Raw genomic sequence first — 18,556 nt, forward strand, 5'->3', positions numbered from 1 at the left:
AGCAAAGACACATTAATACTGCTGATTAAAGATGGATGGATGACATGTGATTACCAGACAGACAAATGAGCTGATGATATTAACCTATCCACATACAGATGAGTGAAGACAGATGATTTATTAATCCTTTATTAGTCCCTTTCATAACATGTGGCTGGTCTCACAGGAAATTAGAACTTTTTTGTACAAAACAAAATGTCATGTTTTTGTCTGATAAGTATGGTGGCCCGTAAGGACAAAACAAATACACAAGCACCAACATCAAAGACTCCACTTTACAATACAGGACACAAAATTGAGTGTAGTTACTAAAGAATGAGTGAGGAAAGACCTGATAATTGATGGATCGTTAATAAATCCTTCCCTATTAAGTCCTACCTGGAAGAATATATAATAGATAATAACGAGTTACTAGAGAACAGACTATATTAATTAACCACTAGGTACTGATTAGTTCATGAATATCTGTGAATCGATCATACTGACAACTTTCTTTATAAGTTGTTCCTGATCAACTCTGAACCAGCACAAAACCAGTAACAACTCATTCTCACTAATTACTTAAAAATGAGTTACTCTTCCTTTATGCTGATGATACACAGCTGTATGTCCCAGGAAAGACTGCAAGACACTAGCTTGTCCAGCATAAAAGACTAATGTCTGATTGATGTCTGCTCACTTTCATAGGGTAAATTAAGATAAAACTTCCTTATAAAAACATCCTTATCATTGGCCCTGACAACCTGCATGTATCCTCACGTGGCCTCTTTTCCAACAATCTTGTCCAATCTTGCTTTTGTCTATCTAAGTAACATTGTTAAAATCTGATCATATCTGAGCTTCAGACACACAGAATCCATTACACATGCTTTCATATATCATGTATAGCTGACTGTTGATTTATGTTATTTTATTTATTTACAAAGTGATGATATGATGTAATTGTGTTTAATTTTAGTTATTTGTTTCAATCTCTGTTTATTTATTTATATATTTTGTGTAAGTGTGCATTTGTTTCTTGTGTTTGACTCAAGTGCTCAGTGGTTTTCATGGACAGTATTGCTACATATTGCTGTAAAAGTAATGAAAACTTTCCTACCTGAGACATTGACAGGTGTAATAACTGCAGTCAGTCTGCAAAACATTTCCGGAACATGCAGTGGGTGATTTGGAGGAAAATGCCGGGAAGGGTTACTGTGGTGTTGCCGTGGCAGTGCCAGCTGTGGACAGATTAGCGATCAGCCTCTACAGATGTCTAGAGGCCTCTGAGTCACAGACAAACGTCTCTCTGACATTTGGGAACTGGTATTTTACAGGTGAAGGTGTGGAGGCCTTTGGATCAGAGTAGAGCAGCAATGACGTCTCTGATCTCTGTCAGGATGGCGTCAAAGGGACATTTAACCTCATAGTGAGACTGCAGATGTTTGTATCTGAGATAATACGAGGTTTTAAAAGTTAAGACAGTCGATTCACTGCGACACAACAACCTATTAAAGGACCAGTGTGTAGGACTTAGTGGCATCTAGCAGTGAGGTTTCAGATTGCAGATTGTCCTGCTAGATGCCACTAAAATCTACGCACTGCACCTTTAAAAGGTTACATGAGCTTCCCTTAATTTACACATTTTTTAAAAATATTTAACAAATTCATTAATTATCTATTTAAGGTTTTGTTAGGGTTGGGATATTGGTTTAAATTAGAGGTTTGAATATATCTTCAGCTGTAAATTAATTATTTTTAAGGGATTTTGTTGTTGGACTTTAATAAATGTTTTGAGTGGGTTTCCTGCATGGATTAAGGGGTAAAAACCCTCATTATTTACAAAATTACATTACAACCTTACCTTAAAGAGACCTCAGTGTTTCAGTTAAAGTGCAGATTCAGGGGTTCTTACCAAATTTGTGGTTAATTAATGGATATATTAATGTATTATTTTAAGGTTTAAGGGGTTTGTATGGGGTAAATTGGAGATCATTTTAGCCAGCCAGGCAATTTTTCCAGCACCAATCCAGATAAGACTCACTATAATATTAATACATACTGTAGTATCATAACAATATCTTTTATAAAAGAACAGGTTACCAGTTAAATATAAAAAACAGATAGATGTGTAAATCTATGTGCGGACGTGTTGACTCTTGCAATGTTTCCATCCTGGTTTCCAGCAGGTTGAAGCGCCAGCCGTCTGGAAGTGAATCCATTATTGATGTTGTGTTTCCATTCTGCTCTTTGCTAACAGGCTCACATCATCGCTTTACTTGTGCTGATATTTCCCCAGAGTGACACATCATGTCTCAACACCACTGAGTCATCCCAGCAGTTTATACTCATTTATATTTAAAATTGTTTCCCCTCGATGTTTGGTTCCCGTTGAAGATATTTTTATCATGATGTTACATTTAGGAGAAACAGAGAGTCAACCGCTATAAAAAGCACATGTGAAATTCCTGTTTTCACATGTAAAATGTCCCCATTATTGCCTGGATGTGATTTCATTACATGTGATAATCCACATGACTTTATGTGACTTTATTTTGATGTATATTGTGTTTAATATGTGATGTGATGTAATTGTTTTCACATGTGATGTCTTATATCAAATCACAGTTATACAGTGGAAATTTATCACATGTGAAATGTTTGAAAAGCACATGCATGGGATTGAGTTTGTGTCATAATAATTGATCAAAATTTTTTTTGACAGTGAATAAAAATACATTGAAACAAACAAACAAAAAAGACCTCGAAGGCAAAACTAAATAAAATTAAACTAAACAAGACTTCAATGTTTGATTACAGTATTCTCAATTTTTTTTCACTGATCGGGATTTATCTTTTGCGGTTTTTCAGTTCTCTGCTTCATTTTTTACTTTCAGCTCTGAATTTTGACACAAAGCATCAACCCTTCAAAAGTAACTGGCCAATGGGAATGCAGCCTGTAACACCATGAGAGCTTTGAGTTAGAACTGAAAAAAATGTGCATTGATCGAAGTGTGCAGGTCAACCGAGAACTGCTGCTCTTTTAAAGGCAAGGCTCACAGCAAATATTGATTTACTTTTGGTTTCTTCTGTTTACTCAAGTTAATTGATAAATAAAAACTGTTCATGGTGTTATTTACTTTTAGTGCCTAATACGTTTGCACAGTACTGTGTATACATAGTATATGTGTATATAAGTATATATGTATGCATATATACTGTATGTGTATGAGTATGAGTGTATATACAGTATGTATTTGTGTTTTTTGTTTGTTTTTTCTTAAGATAAGATACTTTATTGTCCTTCAAGGGCAAATTTGTCTTGGGCCCCAAGCCGCTGCATCACACAACACACTTGCCGACAATGACACAATGCACATGTACACATAAAACATAGATCATACAAATATACATTCAAGATTTAACATGCTTAATATGTTTAATTGTACTAAAATTCACATGTTAAGTGAGACAGTATGTTTTGAAGGATAATAAAGAGGAATAGAGAAGAAAGAGAAATACGAACAATAATTAAAAAAAGCCAAGTATGGTCAAACCAGATAATAGATAATCAAATCACTGATCCTATTCCATAAATAAAACCATACAGTACCACAACTGTAAATAGACGCAATAAATAGACCATAGTTTCAATTATATTAAAAAAGTCCTCCGTTGTCTGGCTCTAAATCAGAAGTCAAAGACTGGAACTGTGATGGGACAACTCTGTTATGCTGTATAACATGTGCATCTGTATTCATTTTGCTCTTTCCTTCCTTCTTTCCTTCATCTTTCATCCATCATACACACACTCACATACACCAACACCAAATCAACACAGCATCTGACAATTTACACATTTTTTTCCTCATCTTGTCCCTTTAACATTCTGTCTTTTGTCTTGCAACAAAAACAAAAAAAATCCTCTCATCTTCTCCTTTTATACACCTGTTTATCAAACTGTACACAATCATGGCAGCTGTTGCTCAGAGGTAGAGCGGGTCGTCCACCAATCAGAAGGTTGGTGGTTCGATCCCCGGCTCCTCCAGTCCGCATGTTGAAGTTGGGCCAGATACTGAACCCCAAACTGCTCCAAATGGTTGCACCATCAGTGTATGAATGTGTGTGTGAATGGGTGAATGATGGCATGTATTGTGAAGTGCTTTGAGTGGTCGATAAGACCAGAAAGGCGCTATATAAATTCAGTCCATTTACCAATTAGCACTGAGAGTTCTCTTCACAAGAGGTGGACTGACCCTCTGATGATCTTCATGTTACATCACAGCCTTTCTCATCACCAGGACTCCTTGATCCCTCTCTGAGGATCGTCAACGGTAAAGAAAATGGAACAACAGCAAGAGTTTTACATATATTATGACACATTTCTCACAGTCTTTGTTGCACAGTCACGTCCCTGCAATCTCTCTGAAATCCGTCCTGTTTGTATCCACTGCTTAAATACAAATGTCATAAAATGTATCAAGTGTATGTAGTTTATTAAACAGGGAGACTAATGAACATTGATGGGAATGTGAATTTTTCATTCTTGATAGTCACCCTAAAAAAGAATATAGGATTAAGATTACAATTTAAGTTAATGAGATCATGAATAAGCATGCAGAGATATAATAAAAAGCAAAAAAAGATTAGATTTTTAAAAATTTCGACTTCCTTAATTTTCGCACAAAAGTCAAATGTCACGCTGAGCTGATAAAATTCAGCATAAGAAAAAGCAGCTCTTTAAAGATAGACTTTAAAATATAAAGGCCTTGTTCCAGATTGGAATTGAAGAGGACAATCCAGGTCCATATTTATATTCTGGAATATCTTTGCATGATTTACAGTTAAAAACCCCACTCTGATCTGATTGGTCAACAGCATCATGTCTTACTTCTGCCAGCTCCAGCAGCCACGTCTACAAACGATGAAACAAACTACAGTATTATTTCACTACTTTTTCCTCGTTCTTCACTTGAAATGTCAATTTCTAAAATTCATCTGTACATGTTGGAGCCGAAATCAGATCTGAAATATGAACAACGTGAACAACACATGCAAAAACCTCAGCAACAACCTTAGCAACCAAGGCTACAGACCAACAGCAGTTTATGAGCATGTGCAACGAGCCGACGTCAGCTCATTGGCAAGATAGACAAAAACGTTGCAAACGAAGCGTTCAGCGCAGGTTGAAGCCCTGACTTTTGACTTGCAGGCAGTATTTCTACGCACGTTCACCTCAAGTTTCGGAACTTTAATCATGTTTAACATCTGACATCATAACAGGATATAAATAACAGAAAACCACAAAAAGCATGATATGTCCCCTTTAAGTACTCTGCCCTGATTATAAGGGTGCGTTAGATATATGTTACAGTAAGGGGAGTATGTCATGTGAGTGGAGCAGCAACTCGAGTTGAGCTGCCTGCTTACTCGCTTCATATATATTAGGAATGCCCGTGCAATACATGCCATTAAATTACATCAGGGGAACAAAAAATTTTTCGATATAATGCACTCCAGTACACCACCACCTCGAACTATGACCTCTATAATAAACATAAAGTAGAATTATCACCTTTCTGACAATGTCAACAAAAACTGAAAATGTATGAGCTTCATAAAAGTAGAATTTATGGCAGAGCTGTTGTGTTGGATTGCATTAGATTGCACAGGCGTCCCTAATAAAGTGCTCGCTGAGTGTACTTCTGGAAGTGGAGATGGATGTTTACCTGAAGACTGAGTTAAGACCCATAAGTACTGCTGTTTTTAATTGCCTCTTTCTCTGTGTATGCTTATAGCCTATAGGATGTATATTGGAAAAAAAATGGAAAAGGGCTTTTGGTGAAAATATCAGAAATGTTTATGTGATATTTTCTTTTCAAAAGAAAAAAGAAAAATATGTTTCTTGTTCTGTCGGATTTCAACAAAGAAACAAACAAATGTATGCGCCTAACTGGTAAGAGGAGGTTTGTTGTTTGAGTACACTCCATAGAAGAGCATAAATCTGTGCTGATGAGTGACAGTAGATAAGTAGCACTGGAGGGTTTATATGGAGGATATATAGGAGACACTGAATCCCACTCTGTGTTAAGCTAATGGCTCTTCTCAATGTCTCAACGCCTACCGGATCCTTTCTCCTGACAAAACGCTGTCACTGTCAGCTAAATACAACTGAAGAGAAGTGAAGAGGAGAGTTGCTGTCACTGTTAAAGACACAGTGTTTCTGCTGGATTTGGAATAAATCCCTTCAAAAACATCTCAGCCACACTTAAAGTCCAACTCTCACACTTAAATTTAGTAATTAGGAATGTTTTTTGATGTGTAATCCCCCCCAAAAAATCTGAATTTCTTTTGTTTCTCTACACACTCTGATTTTCCTCACGTGTCCACCAGCGGCCGTCCGTTTACTATCTGGGCCATTTATGAAACTTCTCAGGATTGAGTTAATTAAGGACTAAAAATACTCAGAGTAGGACTTAAAGGACAAGTTCCTAATTTTTCAAGTGTCTTAAAACAACAGTCAGGAGCCCAAATGAACATTACACCTGTTTTTCTTGCTGTAATCATTCCTTCTGTTCATACTGACCATTAGAAGATCCCTTCATAATGCACTTACAGTGGAAGTGTATTTAAAAGTGTATTTAAAAGTTTATCTGAAGCTAATATGAAGCTTCAGATGTCCAAATGAGTCAAATCAAGTACTGACTGCTGACTGCTGTTTTAAGATACACTTGTGAACTTGTGAACTCCTCGTCCCAAAACTAGAACGAAAAATGCATCAGTCTGATCATTTTTGGCCAGTTTGGAGTGATTTCCTACTATGGGAAGCTTGACAAACATGGCCTCTGATCCCGTTTCTCTCTGTCTACACACATGAACCTCATTTCTTCATCAAGGTCCAGCACACCAGCTCATTTCCCTCTTCGAGTGACATAACACACCTTTCCAGTCAAGATAAGTGATAAATGGATGATTGTTGTAACCAGCTGCTGGACAACAGAGTGTTTCTGTCCTTCCTGTTGTCCTTCCTTTTTTAATTGTGTGCTGGCATTTGTTTTTATTGATCTGCAGAGAGCTTGTAAAAGGAACAGCCATGATGGGAATGAGATAATCCTCAACCTGCAGTGATGGAAGATAACAGAGCTATAAAATGTAATGGCAGCATAACATAATGGGGGCAAAGGCACTGAGCACTGCACTCGATTACACAATGAAACCGTTGCTACTAGAGCTGCACAGGGAATGAGGTATGTTTAACACAACCTTGTAAAAATGCAGTAATTCACATTATTTTTAGAAGAAAGATTTACCACTTTTGTCATACTGGAACAGTAAAATTGAATTTCAGTGTATTTCGTGCAAACACAATCTTGTAAAAATACATTAGTTTTGTTGAATCACCATCATTTCACTTTATTTTTTAAAAGAATGACCTGTCACTTTTGTGGCATTAAAGGATTTACATAATTTTCAATGTCTTAAGTATTTTTTGCTGATACAACCATGTAAAAATACAGTCAAGCTGTGTGTCACTGGCCCTATTTGTAGCAGAAAGCCTTTTTTTCAATCTGAAATTTGAATGTAAAATTAATTTCTTGATGTGTTTTTACTAACAAACTCTTATAAAATACAGTCTCTATTGTATTGCTGCTGTAGAATAACAAGTGTTGACCATATTTTTAAAAGAAAGACGGACTGTTTTGGGGAAGTATAGAATTTAATTGTAAATTGATGGGAGGTCATTTCTAAAATAGCCGTTAACTAAATTTTCTAGACACTCACCAATATATTTCAAAAATGTGAAATAATGAAAATTGCTCCTCTTTTGTTGTACTGTTTCTACTGAGGTATTATCTCTTTAACATACCTGGGTGTATTATACAGTACCATTGTGTTCAAAGTTGCTTTGTCTGCTTAATGGCAGTAACGAATTGATGTGATTTTTGCATTGAAATGCAAAAAAAAAATAATAATAATAATTTACTGAATCAGTAAAAAAAAAAGACATTTTAATGATTTGTGACATCACAACTAGTTTGGAAACCAATACAGTTCCAATATTCAACTTATACAAGTGTGATGTGGAAACTTGAAGCCTCCAGTAAACAAACACTGAGAATGGACTAAACCAAATCAGACACACAGTATTGTATTATGTAGTATTTTTTATATGTATTAATACCTGTCTAGAGGGGATCTTTAAATAAATAAAATAAATAATAAAATTCACCAAAATGATCAGGACACATGGTGATTCTTTGCTTTTTTAACCACTGGAGTGCAGCCTTTTCCCTAAATTTGCACTGAAAATCAGAGCAGGAAGAAGTGCACCTGTTTCCTCTAATATACAGCTGCTAGATTTTCACTTTTTGTATAATTTTGTTGTAATTACCGAAAGAAATTATAACTTATAATAAGAGGCCAGCAGAGAACCTCATACTACCTAATATTGCTTTCTCTATTGTTTTCTTCCTCTCTTTCACTTTTCCTTTAAAGGACGGGTTCACAGTTTTTCCAGTGTGTCTTAAAACATCAGTCAGGTGTCCATATGAGCAGTGAAGGAGGTTTTCCTCGCTGTAATCATTCTTCCTGTTCATATTGGCTATTAAGATCCCCTTCAAATGTGCTTTCAATGGAAGTGATGGAGGCCAAAATCAACAGTGTGTCCACACAGTCATTTAAAAGTAGATGTGAAGCTTATATGAGGCTTCAGCAGTCTGAGTTAGTCATATCAAGTGGATATCTGACACATTTACAGTCTTTTTAGCATCAAATTCCCTCTTTGTGTTTCCCTGTTGAGCTGCAGGTCGAAGTAGCCTATAGTAACAAAAAGAGGGACTTTGGCGCTAAAAAGACTGTAACGTTGAAAGATATCTACTTGATTTGACTCATTTGGAGCTGAAGTTTCATATTAGCTTCAGATAAACTTTTAAAGACATTTTTGCACAGAAGGAGGACTGTGGATTTTGTCCTCCATCACTTCCATTTTAAGTGCATTATGAAGGGATCTTCTAATGGTCAGTATGAACAGGAGGAATGATTACAGCAAGAAAAACAGGTTTCACTGTTCATTTGGGATCCTGGCTGTTGTTTTAAGACACACTTGAAAAATTGTGAACCCGTCCTTTAATTATTCTCCTTCTTTTCCTCCTCTCCACCTTTCCTGTCTCCTTCCCCTCTCCTCCCTCTCTCTCCCTTCCTTCCCTTCCTCCCAGTACCTTCCTCCCCCTCTCGCCGTCTCTCTGCCAGCTCTCAGACCGCAGTCAGTCAGTCCACCAGCAGCGGACCAACAACAACACGCAGTTTATCACACATTTTAATTAACCTGCGGACGAATTTTTAAAGTGGAGCACAATATTCACCTGTAGGACTACAAATCTCCTCCAAATGATTTTTTAACGGACTTTACTTGCCGGAATCCACCGTTAGGTTTCATCTGAACTGGAATTACTAACCATCCTGGAGACGTTTTTGATGATATTTAACATTTATTGGAGATCATGTGGATTACTCTTTTGCGATTTTAACCCCCCCAGCTGCGCTTATAGTTGACAGGTGAACAGGTTTAACACAAGTTTGATAGAATAAGTGACATTTTACTTACAGAGCTTGGTTGTCAACCATGGGATTTTACCGGCACAAAAATGCCTGTTTTAAAGTTTCAAACACGGCTTTTCCTGCACGTTTCCTCACTAAAAGTCTGCTGTGAAAAGTCAACGTCGAACAATAATTTATTTTAATCGTCATTCGGCAGTGAAACGTTTCATTTTTTTGGTGACATTTTCTTCCATCCAGAGGAGCAAAGCGGGACCTAACGGCTGCTGCCATAGTGACACTACTGTAACTGCACCGCGCGCGCAACTCACTCGCTGCCGGCCGGGGAGGGAGGCACGCGCTAGGCTGGGTTTCGCGGGCATGGGTGGTTAGCTTGTTTTCAGCCACAGCCTCTCCCGATTAAAACCACCAAACTTACCAACATCATGAAGAGGAAAGCAGACACTCGCTAAGGTACAGAGAAGTCCATTTTTTATAAGTGATAATATCATTTTTAAAGGACATATTGATTCATATTTGTCCGGAGGGAATTGATGCTTTTAAGCAGCATATCGTTCCTTCCCATTACTGGCAATAGCAATACAAGACTGGCGTAAATGTATGGAAGCATATTAGTGCCAACACAGATTGTTTAGGCTATATGGTGCAAAAATTTAATTATTAGGAAACTTTTGGGATTAATTACTGACTAGAAAAGAAACTCATGTCTCAAAAAATAAGTTGGCATGAGAAGAGAAGTCTTGTTTTAGGAAGATGTGTCATTGCGTAATGGTGATAACATTTCTTGATGTAAGATAAAGTTAAACATTTCTTGGTAAAATGGAATAACTATGTAGTAATGTAGTAAAAACGTGACATTATAACATGAAAAAACCTTGATATAACCGGAAAAGGATCTTGTTCTTGTTATTCTGAGATATTTATTTAGAGCTGCAACGATTAGTCGATCAGTCAATTTGTTGCCAACTATTACATTTATCGCCAAACTATTTTGATAATTGATGAATTGTTTTGAGTCCTTTTTTAAGAAAAAAAAATTCTCTGATTCCAGCTTCTCGGATGTGACTATTTTCTTGTTTCTGTAGTCCTCTATGACAGTAAACTGAATATCTTTGGGTTGTGAACTGTTGTTGAACTCTGGGAAACAGTGGCTGACATTTTTCACCATCTTAAAGACCAAACAAGTACTTGATTAATTGAGAAAATACCAGATTAATTGATAATGAAAATAGTCATTAGTTGCAGCCCTATATTACAAGATTAAATTATGTTATGTCAAGACATACAGGACACATAAAAGAACCTTTTCTCATCATAACAAAAAACTTTCTTTTACAGTCATACATACATACACACTATTACCACATAAACACAAACAAACCAGCAATCAAGTACATACAGAGGAGAAACTAAATTGCCATTGTTTCAAGAGAACATCAAGCCAAAAACAAATTATAAACCAATCACAATTATTCAAGAATTCATAGCAAACTTGACTTTCCATTTCTTCATAAGAATAAATAGACATTGTTAGCAGATTTATTTGTCTTCTTTTTTGTAGAAGTGGCAGCAATACACTGCCATACAAAACAATTAGTAGTGGTGGAATACTTGGCAAATTCAAATAATTAACTTTTGTACAGGGCTGGGTTACCATCTGAATTGCAATCATGGGAAAGTATTGTGATCCTTTATTTAAGTAAAAATAGCAATAAATAATGTAATTTCAAAGGAAAAGTTGAAAAAATTGTGAAGTATTAGAAGCAAAATATACTGAAGTATATAAAACCTATAAGTAGCTGAAAGAACGACTCTTACAAGTGGACAGTTATTGATGATTTAATGTGAAAGCAGTATTTCAGCATTGTAGCAGTGAGTCTTATTTGTTGCAGTTTATCACATTTTATGAGCTTGTCATGGGGTAAGTTTGTAAAATCTTTATTTGCAGAGTAACTATTAACCACAGCTGTCAGAGTAAAAGATTACTAGAAGAAGAAGAAGAAGAAGAAGAGCAATTCAGATCCACTGTTTTTCTCCAACACTCACAAAGTGTTTTTAATATGAGCATGACACATTCAAATGTCTGCAGCTACAATCTCTGCATGCACCTGTCTCCTTATATCCAGCTTTACTACTCTGTGCATTTTAGGTTAATTAAAATGACCTTTGGTAACACACTTTGAATTCCTCCCCCTGACTCTTGTATGATGCCAGCTAAAATGTTCAGGCTTGTAATTGAACATGGGTGGAATACCTAAATCTGTGGTTGTCATCAGTTAATCAACATAGCTGAGTCTGTTGTCAAAGTGTTATTAAATCTGTCATTTCTAAGGTGGATGGAGCAAATCTTGCATGTTTTTTTCATGATCCTTTTTACGGTAATGAAAGGATGACAATGTGTTTCCCTCTTTCTGATTTGTTCATGAAGGTGGGCTGTGCTCAGTGGTGGAAAGTACCTAAGTGCATTTACTCAAGTACTGTACTTAAGTACAATTTTGAGGCACTTGTACTTTACTTGAGTATTTCCATTTGATGCTACTTTATACTCCCTCGCTTTTAAAATACAACACATTGTTAAAGATGAAACCAGTGTTTCCAACCTTTTTGGCTTTTGACGTCTTACAAAAAGCAGTGTGTAGTCGGGGTCACATTTCACATGTCTATGAGTTGTTAACAGCTCCACCAAATAGTGATTTTTCCCTCTAAACTTCTCATATGCTTTCATTTCAATAAATGTTCAAATGATCCAATATTTCAGCAAAAATCAAAGATTAGAGAAAAAGTCAAAAAACTGAAAACAGATTTGTGTATCAGAACTTTGTTTTTTCTTCTTTCCTCTCCCGTTAATCATCTCACCACCCCTCAGATTAATCTGCTGACCCTTTGGAGGGGCCCGACTCCTAGGTTGGGAACCACTGGACTGAACTAGCTAACTGTATATAAAGTAGTGTAAACTAGCTCCACCTCCAGCAGCTACAACAGTAACATGCTGCTCTAACACTGATGCTTCAGTATTAATAATCTAATGATGTCATATATAATAATATATCAGTCAGAGGGACCAAACCACTACTTTTACTGCAATACTTTAACTACATCAAGCTCATAATACTTATGTACTTTTACTGCAATACTTTAACTACATCAAGCTCATAATACACATTTTTACTGTGGTAGGGTTTTGATGCAGGACTTTTATTGTAAAGGAGTGTTTTTACACTGCTGTAATGGTACTTTTACTTAAGTAAAGGATCTGAATACTTCTGCTACTTGCTGTACTTGAGAAAACACTGATCTCTCTTGAGTGTAATACTCTCAGTCCATCTTGTATGAGGTGGTGCAGGGCCGGCAGGCAAACTGTCCTCTCATTTTCTGCTTCAGGGAGTTTTTCTCCCACGACTCAACATGGCCCCAAACTCACAAAGGACACTCAGGACTGACGTGGATGAAATATTTTGCGTGAATTCGACCATGACCGACCAAAGCACGTCTCAGTGTCCTGATATAACAGGACAAGGCTTCATTTATGTTGCATGTTTTGTTAATGTCTCCCTTGTCTGTATCTACAGTTCACAGGGATACATTATTTAGCTGTGGTGGAAGTGGACTACCTGCTGGGCAGAGGATGGCCTTCTGGAAGGAGGGCACCACTCTCCTGCTGGTTCTGCTGGTTCTTCTGGACCTGCAGCCAGCTGCCGGGCGATCATCTCAACACCGCAGCTTGAGACGTCAAACTCGAGGACACCATGAGCACCGGGCGCAACACAACATCACGCTGGCGGTCATCCTACCTCAGAGCAACACAGATTACCCGTGGGCTTGGCCTCGCATTGGTCCCGCCTTGGAGCGGGCTGTTAAAACTGTGAACGCTGACCCCACCCTTCTCCCCGACCACCACCTCACCTACGCCTTCAAGAACAGCGAAGACAAGGACGGCATCTGCTCCGAGTCCGTCGCCCCGCTCATGGCTGTGGACCTCAAACTTGCCTACGACCCGTGGGCTTTCATTGGGCCTGGCTGCTCCTACACCGCCTCCCCTGTTGGCCTCTTCACCACCCACTGGGACGTTCCCATGGTTACGGCGGGCGCCCCAGCCGTGGCTTTTTACGGCGGGGTCTATCCGTCCATCACCAACACAGGCCCCACCCACAAGAAGCTTGGGAAGTTTGCCCTGAGGATCTGTGAGCACTTTGGGTGGCGGGAGCATGTGATGCTCATGTTCAATGACAACAAGGTGGACGATCGGCCGTGTTACTTCGCTGTGGAGGGTTTATACACGGAGCTGAAGAGCATCAACATCACCCTAGTGGACAGAGTGTTCGAGGAGAACAAGCCGCCAATCAACTACTCCCAAATCCTCTCTGACAGTCAGAGTGACGGCCGAGGTGAGTCGCTTTCTAGTTTAATGTTGTTGGTTAATTAAAAAATGACATTTTCATTCCTGTTTCTTTGTCTGTTGTTGAGCAGTACATCTTGAAGACATGTTAAAGGATAATTCTGGTGCTTTTCTATATTTATCTATTCCTGCACATGCTCAGTGATGTCTCCCTTCTACACAGAACTACTCTCCTGAGACTGAAAACTCAATCGCTGTTATTAGTCTTTGGAGCCGTTTCTAAACAAACTAACATGACCAAACTCTTCATCATGAAGGAACATGTCACCCAGTGCAGCGATGTGGCTCACTGACGTGTATTTAAACGTTGAATTAGTAATGATTTTTAAAAAATTTTTAATCAAAGAAAGTGCTTCAATACAGGTATAAAACAAAACATTCCATCCTTTTGTAAAATAAAGTGCTTCAAATCTGAGCTTCACATTATAAATAGAAAAAAAGTAACAATCTGTCGCTGCAAAACAGGCAAAACCTATTGAACTACTTGATGAGCTACCTGTGTGTTGGTCCATTCTTCCATCTTTCACAGACATCTCTGTTGAAATACATGATTGTCTGCATCTTTGTGTTCAGCTCAGTGAGTGCCTCCGACTTATCTGTGAGTAGAGTCTTGTATTTGCTGAAACTCCTCTCACAGTCGACCGAGCTGACGGGGAAGTAGATGTAAGGCACTGCTACGTCTGCAACCCTTGGAAATCTCACACTCAGGCCCCTCCAGTATTCAGCAAGATCCGAACCAGGTGTGAAGGGCTCCCTGGACACACAGTGCTGATAGGCAATCCATTCTTCACTAAGCTCTGCTGATGGGTTTGCTGGGGGGGTTCAGTTGTGTGTAGGCTTCAATCTGCTTTTCCATGGCTGGAGCTTGCCGAGGATCAAACACCCTCACCAGACTGTAGACCTCTTTAGCTGGATTTATGTACCAGTGCTTTGAGAACTTTGTAAAGGCCAGGTGGAATGCACCATGGAGACAGTCAAGCATGTCTCTCCTCTCTCGAATCCCCATCTTTCACAGTATCTCATCTGTTTTGACACCATACCCACATGTTTTTGCCGTTCCATTCACAAGGTAGGCCTCCAGATCCCCCACTACGTTGTGTGAAGAAACTGCTGTGGTAGGGTGGGTTCCTTCCAGGATTGTCAGAGCTGTCATCAGTTTGGAGCAGCTCTCGGAGATGAAGGTCAGCTTGACGGTGAGGGCCTGCGCCTCCTCATCTGTTTCCAGCCGAGTGAGGATGTTTGTGACTGTCTGGGATGATGACTTATTTGCCAACAAGAACTCTCTACATAGATGAACATGCTGTGCATGATACTTCACTGCCTCAAACCAGGTATTCCATCTGGTGCTCACTTCTTCTGGAGGAACCCTTGGCCTGCAGTCTGTCTTTCATATTGAAGAAGCTCACTCATCTTCTCTTTCTGGCAGGCTCTCTTAAGAGGACAGATCTTACCCATTTCACAAGAAATACAACTTCAGGGAAGTATTTGTAGTGCTGCCTGTCTCACCCACCAGACTGTTGGGCATCACACCTTTCAGAACCTCCCTGTATGCTTTCAGACAGTAAGCTGCATTATCTGTGACGACTGTCCAGACATTACTGAGCTTCACACTGTTGCTGTGGAAGGAGCCCAGTATTGCTTGGAAGAAGGTTGAATAGTTACATTTCTCCATAATTCATAATCATCTAATAATTCTAATTCTTAGTCATTCCGAGACCATGCAAATATGCATTTAGAAATCACAATAAATGTATTGCAGTGGTATTATAATAATGTTGTAATACATTTATTGTGAATTGTGAATCTGTTAAATAGGTTATTACTTGACTCATTCACCATTGACGATGGTCAGAGGAACATCTGAACATCTGAACACCTGAAGGAGAGGAATAAGATATATCAGGCTTTGGATACACACACAATACTTGTTAGTAGATCAGTTCATTGTTGGTTTGGGTCCAAACATCAGATTTGTTGACGATAAGAAAAATATAGAAAATCACCAGCCACATCCTTTAAAATTAGGGAAAGATCATAGTCTTGGGTTAATACAGAAAATAATCCACAGTGATTAGAAGCATGACACACCACTTTTTTTAATTAACATTTAAGCAAAACCACGATCTGTCGTTTAGAGCTTTTGTTGTCAAAACCTAAACACACACGAACCTCGGTCTGTGTCAGCGTTTTGCATTTTATCCCCCCCAGTCAAACACGAATGCCTCCCTTGGATTTCAGCGCGGTTTGCAATTAGTAATACATAAACTTAATTGTTAGAAGACAGGCCATAAACTTCATTAGATCTTTGGTTGTGGTGCTTAATCATCTTAAGTCCTAATAAACCCAGTTTATAGCTCTGTCTTTTATTACAACAAATAATTACAGTCCAACATCTCCCACAGTGGAGCTTTGTAGTGTTGCATCAGTTTTTATCAGTATGATCCAGGTGACAACACTGTAATTAGTTTCAGGATGTCCGCCGTCCTGGGAAGTGTGTAATTATCCAACCAACCCCTCACTTGTGTTTATTGCCCCTTTAAGCCTGTTATTGACATATGTGAATTCGCTGCCTGTAAACAGAATCAATTCGTCCTTTCAGTGTCTCCTATTTCCAGTCCAAAGTAATTTAATTTTAGAAGGAAAAGATTCCCTCATTGAAACTGTAGGCTGTAAAAAGCAGGACAGCGTCTTATAACTGCCTCTTCGTCATTCATCGACTAAACTAACAACTAAAATAAAAGTTTTATTTTGTACTTCCGTACTTCATGTTGGAGGTTTTTCATCAAAATTCAGTTTGAGTTCTACTTCTTTTCTTCCCCTGCAGAGTCCTGGCTGCTGAAATTAGCCTCAGCTCAAATAAAAAATGACAAATAATAACACAGAGTGAACAGCAGAGTGACAGAATGAGAACGCAGCAGGAGATGACCGCTAAAATTACAGCCGCACGTCTAATTAACAGTCAGTTCCCCTGAATTACCTGCTTATAATAACATGTTGTGATGCTCATCATGGAGGAACTCAGTACTATGAAAGACATGAAGGGCACAAAGTGTACAGCTTAAAATTATGATTATGTTGCTTTTTCAGAAGGAGCTCTAAGAGAAAAATGTGCTTTTCCTGCTTGAAACTCTTGATTTTCACCTTGAATTTCCCAGCCTGGCCATCCCAATGTTCTTTTAAATGGTGCATTATAAAGCCTAGAAACTGATGTTATAGGCTTCCTTCATGTTCAGTAGATGTGCACATTTCATGGCAATCTGACGAGAAACTAAATAATAATAATAATAATAATAAATTAGATTTATACAGCACCTTTCAAAACACCCAAGGACGCTTTACAAAAAAGGAGAAAAAGAAAACTAAGCCGAGCTTAAATAATAAGCAACTGAGAAGTTAACTGGTTAACTGTGGGCCAAAAGCCTGAGCAAACAGGAAGGTTTTGAGGGCTCATTTGAACGAGTCCAGGGTAGGAGCGTTTCGTATCTCGGAAGGGAGAGAGTTCCAGAGGGTGGGGGGCTGCCACGCTGAAAGCTCTGTCTCCGAAATTGCGTCAGCTGGTGCGGAGGACGGAGAGCAGCCCCGAGTCCGAGGATCGCAGGGGACTCAGGGGCCAGGGAGTGGAGGGATTTGTAGGTGAGGTGGAGGAGGGAGCCAGTGTAGGTGAATGAGAGTGGGGGGTGATGTGCTGCCAGGATTTAGTGTGGGTAAGAACCCTGGCAGCTGAGTTCTGGACATATTGGAGTCTGTCCAGGGTTTTACTGGGTACCCCGAACAGGACTCCATTGCAGTAGTCCAGACGATTTGAGATGAAGGCATGGATCAAGGTCTCGGCAACGGTGTTTGAGAGTGACGGCTGGAGTCGCGAGATGTTCTTGAGGTGGAAAAAGGCGGATTTGGTGACGGATTTGCTGTCTAATAACACCAAGAGTCTACGGCATAGACATAAAGATGGATGTAGCGAGGTGTGATGTCATCCATTGGTTTGCATTGGAGCCGGTTTGAAGACCAAAGTTGCAGCTCATGTTTGGAGCCGGCCATCAGTGGCGTGGATAAGGTACTTCAGTCAAACCATGATAGTTGATAGTTTGGCTTAAGTGCTAGCACTAGGGGAGGCCATCATTATCCCGAACTCTGTAAAAATGAAGTAGCCACTTATTTTCTTCACAGATTAAAGCTTTGTAAAGTGCTGCAGTGCGTGTTGGTCAGTTGCTCTCGTTCGTTACGTTAGTCTCTGGGTGATGGCGTATTAAATTTGAACAAATACGTCCCCTTTGTTATCGCCTGGAGGGGATCATGCGTTTGGTCATGTGTATCTATCCATAGCTCATCTTACATACTACTGGACATATCAGCCTTATATTTTTTGTGCATATTTACAACTGTATGCTCAAAGATCTCTGGGCTGTGGTGATTCACAATTTTTGAAAAACCTATTCGATAACATATGAGCCTATCGTAAAGCTTAGACTTTCGTCTTTTCAGCAGTCCTCGCCATTTTATGATATGCGTGATGACATAACAAAAGGCATTTCTGGCAATCGGCTAAGCCAAAAACAAAGCTATCCTGGTCTTTTGCAGGCCACATTTCGGTCTTTGTTGTGGCTCAAAAACTCATCAAACTCAAAG

The 18,556-nt window shown here is 38.9% G+C and overlaps 1 protein-coding gene across 2 annotated transcripts in view; it reads left to right on the top strand.

The window, feature by feature from the left end:
* The first annotated feature begins 9,183 nt into the window (after positions 1 to 9,183).
* LOC137190752 (atrial natriuretic peptide receptor 1-like) overlaps positions 9,184 to 18,556 on the top strand; it is a 124,070-nt gene continuing 114,697 nt past the window's right edge. For both annotated transcript variants that reach the window (XR_010930280.1, XM_067600367.1), the window contains exons 1-2: positions 9,184 to 9,987; positions 13,104 to 13,919. Coding sequence is in view for 1 of the 2 variants with exons in the window: in XM_067600367.1 (XP_067456468.1) it covers positions 13,160 to 13,919 (760 nt within the window). In the remaining variant the exon portion in view is untranslated. The remainder of the gene's footprint in view (positions 9,988 to 13,103; positions 13,920 to 18,556) is intronic.

This window comes from Thunnus thynnus, chromosome 10, assembly GCF_963924715.1.
Source record: "Thunnus thynnus chromosome 10, fThuThy2.1, whole genome shotgun sequence".
Lineage (NCBI taxonomy): Eukaryota > Metazoa > Chordata > Actinopteri > Scombriformes > Scombridae > Thunnus > Thunnus thynnus.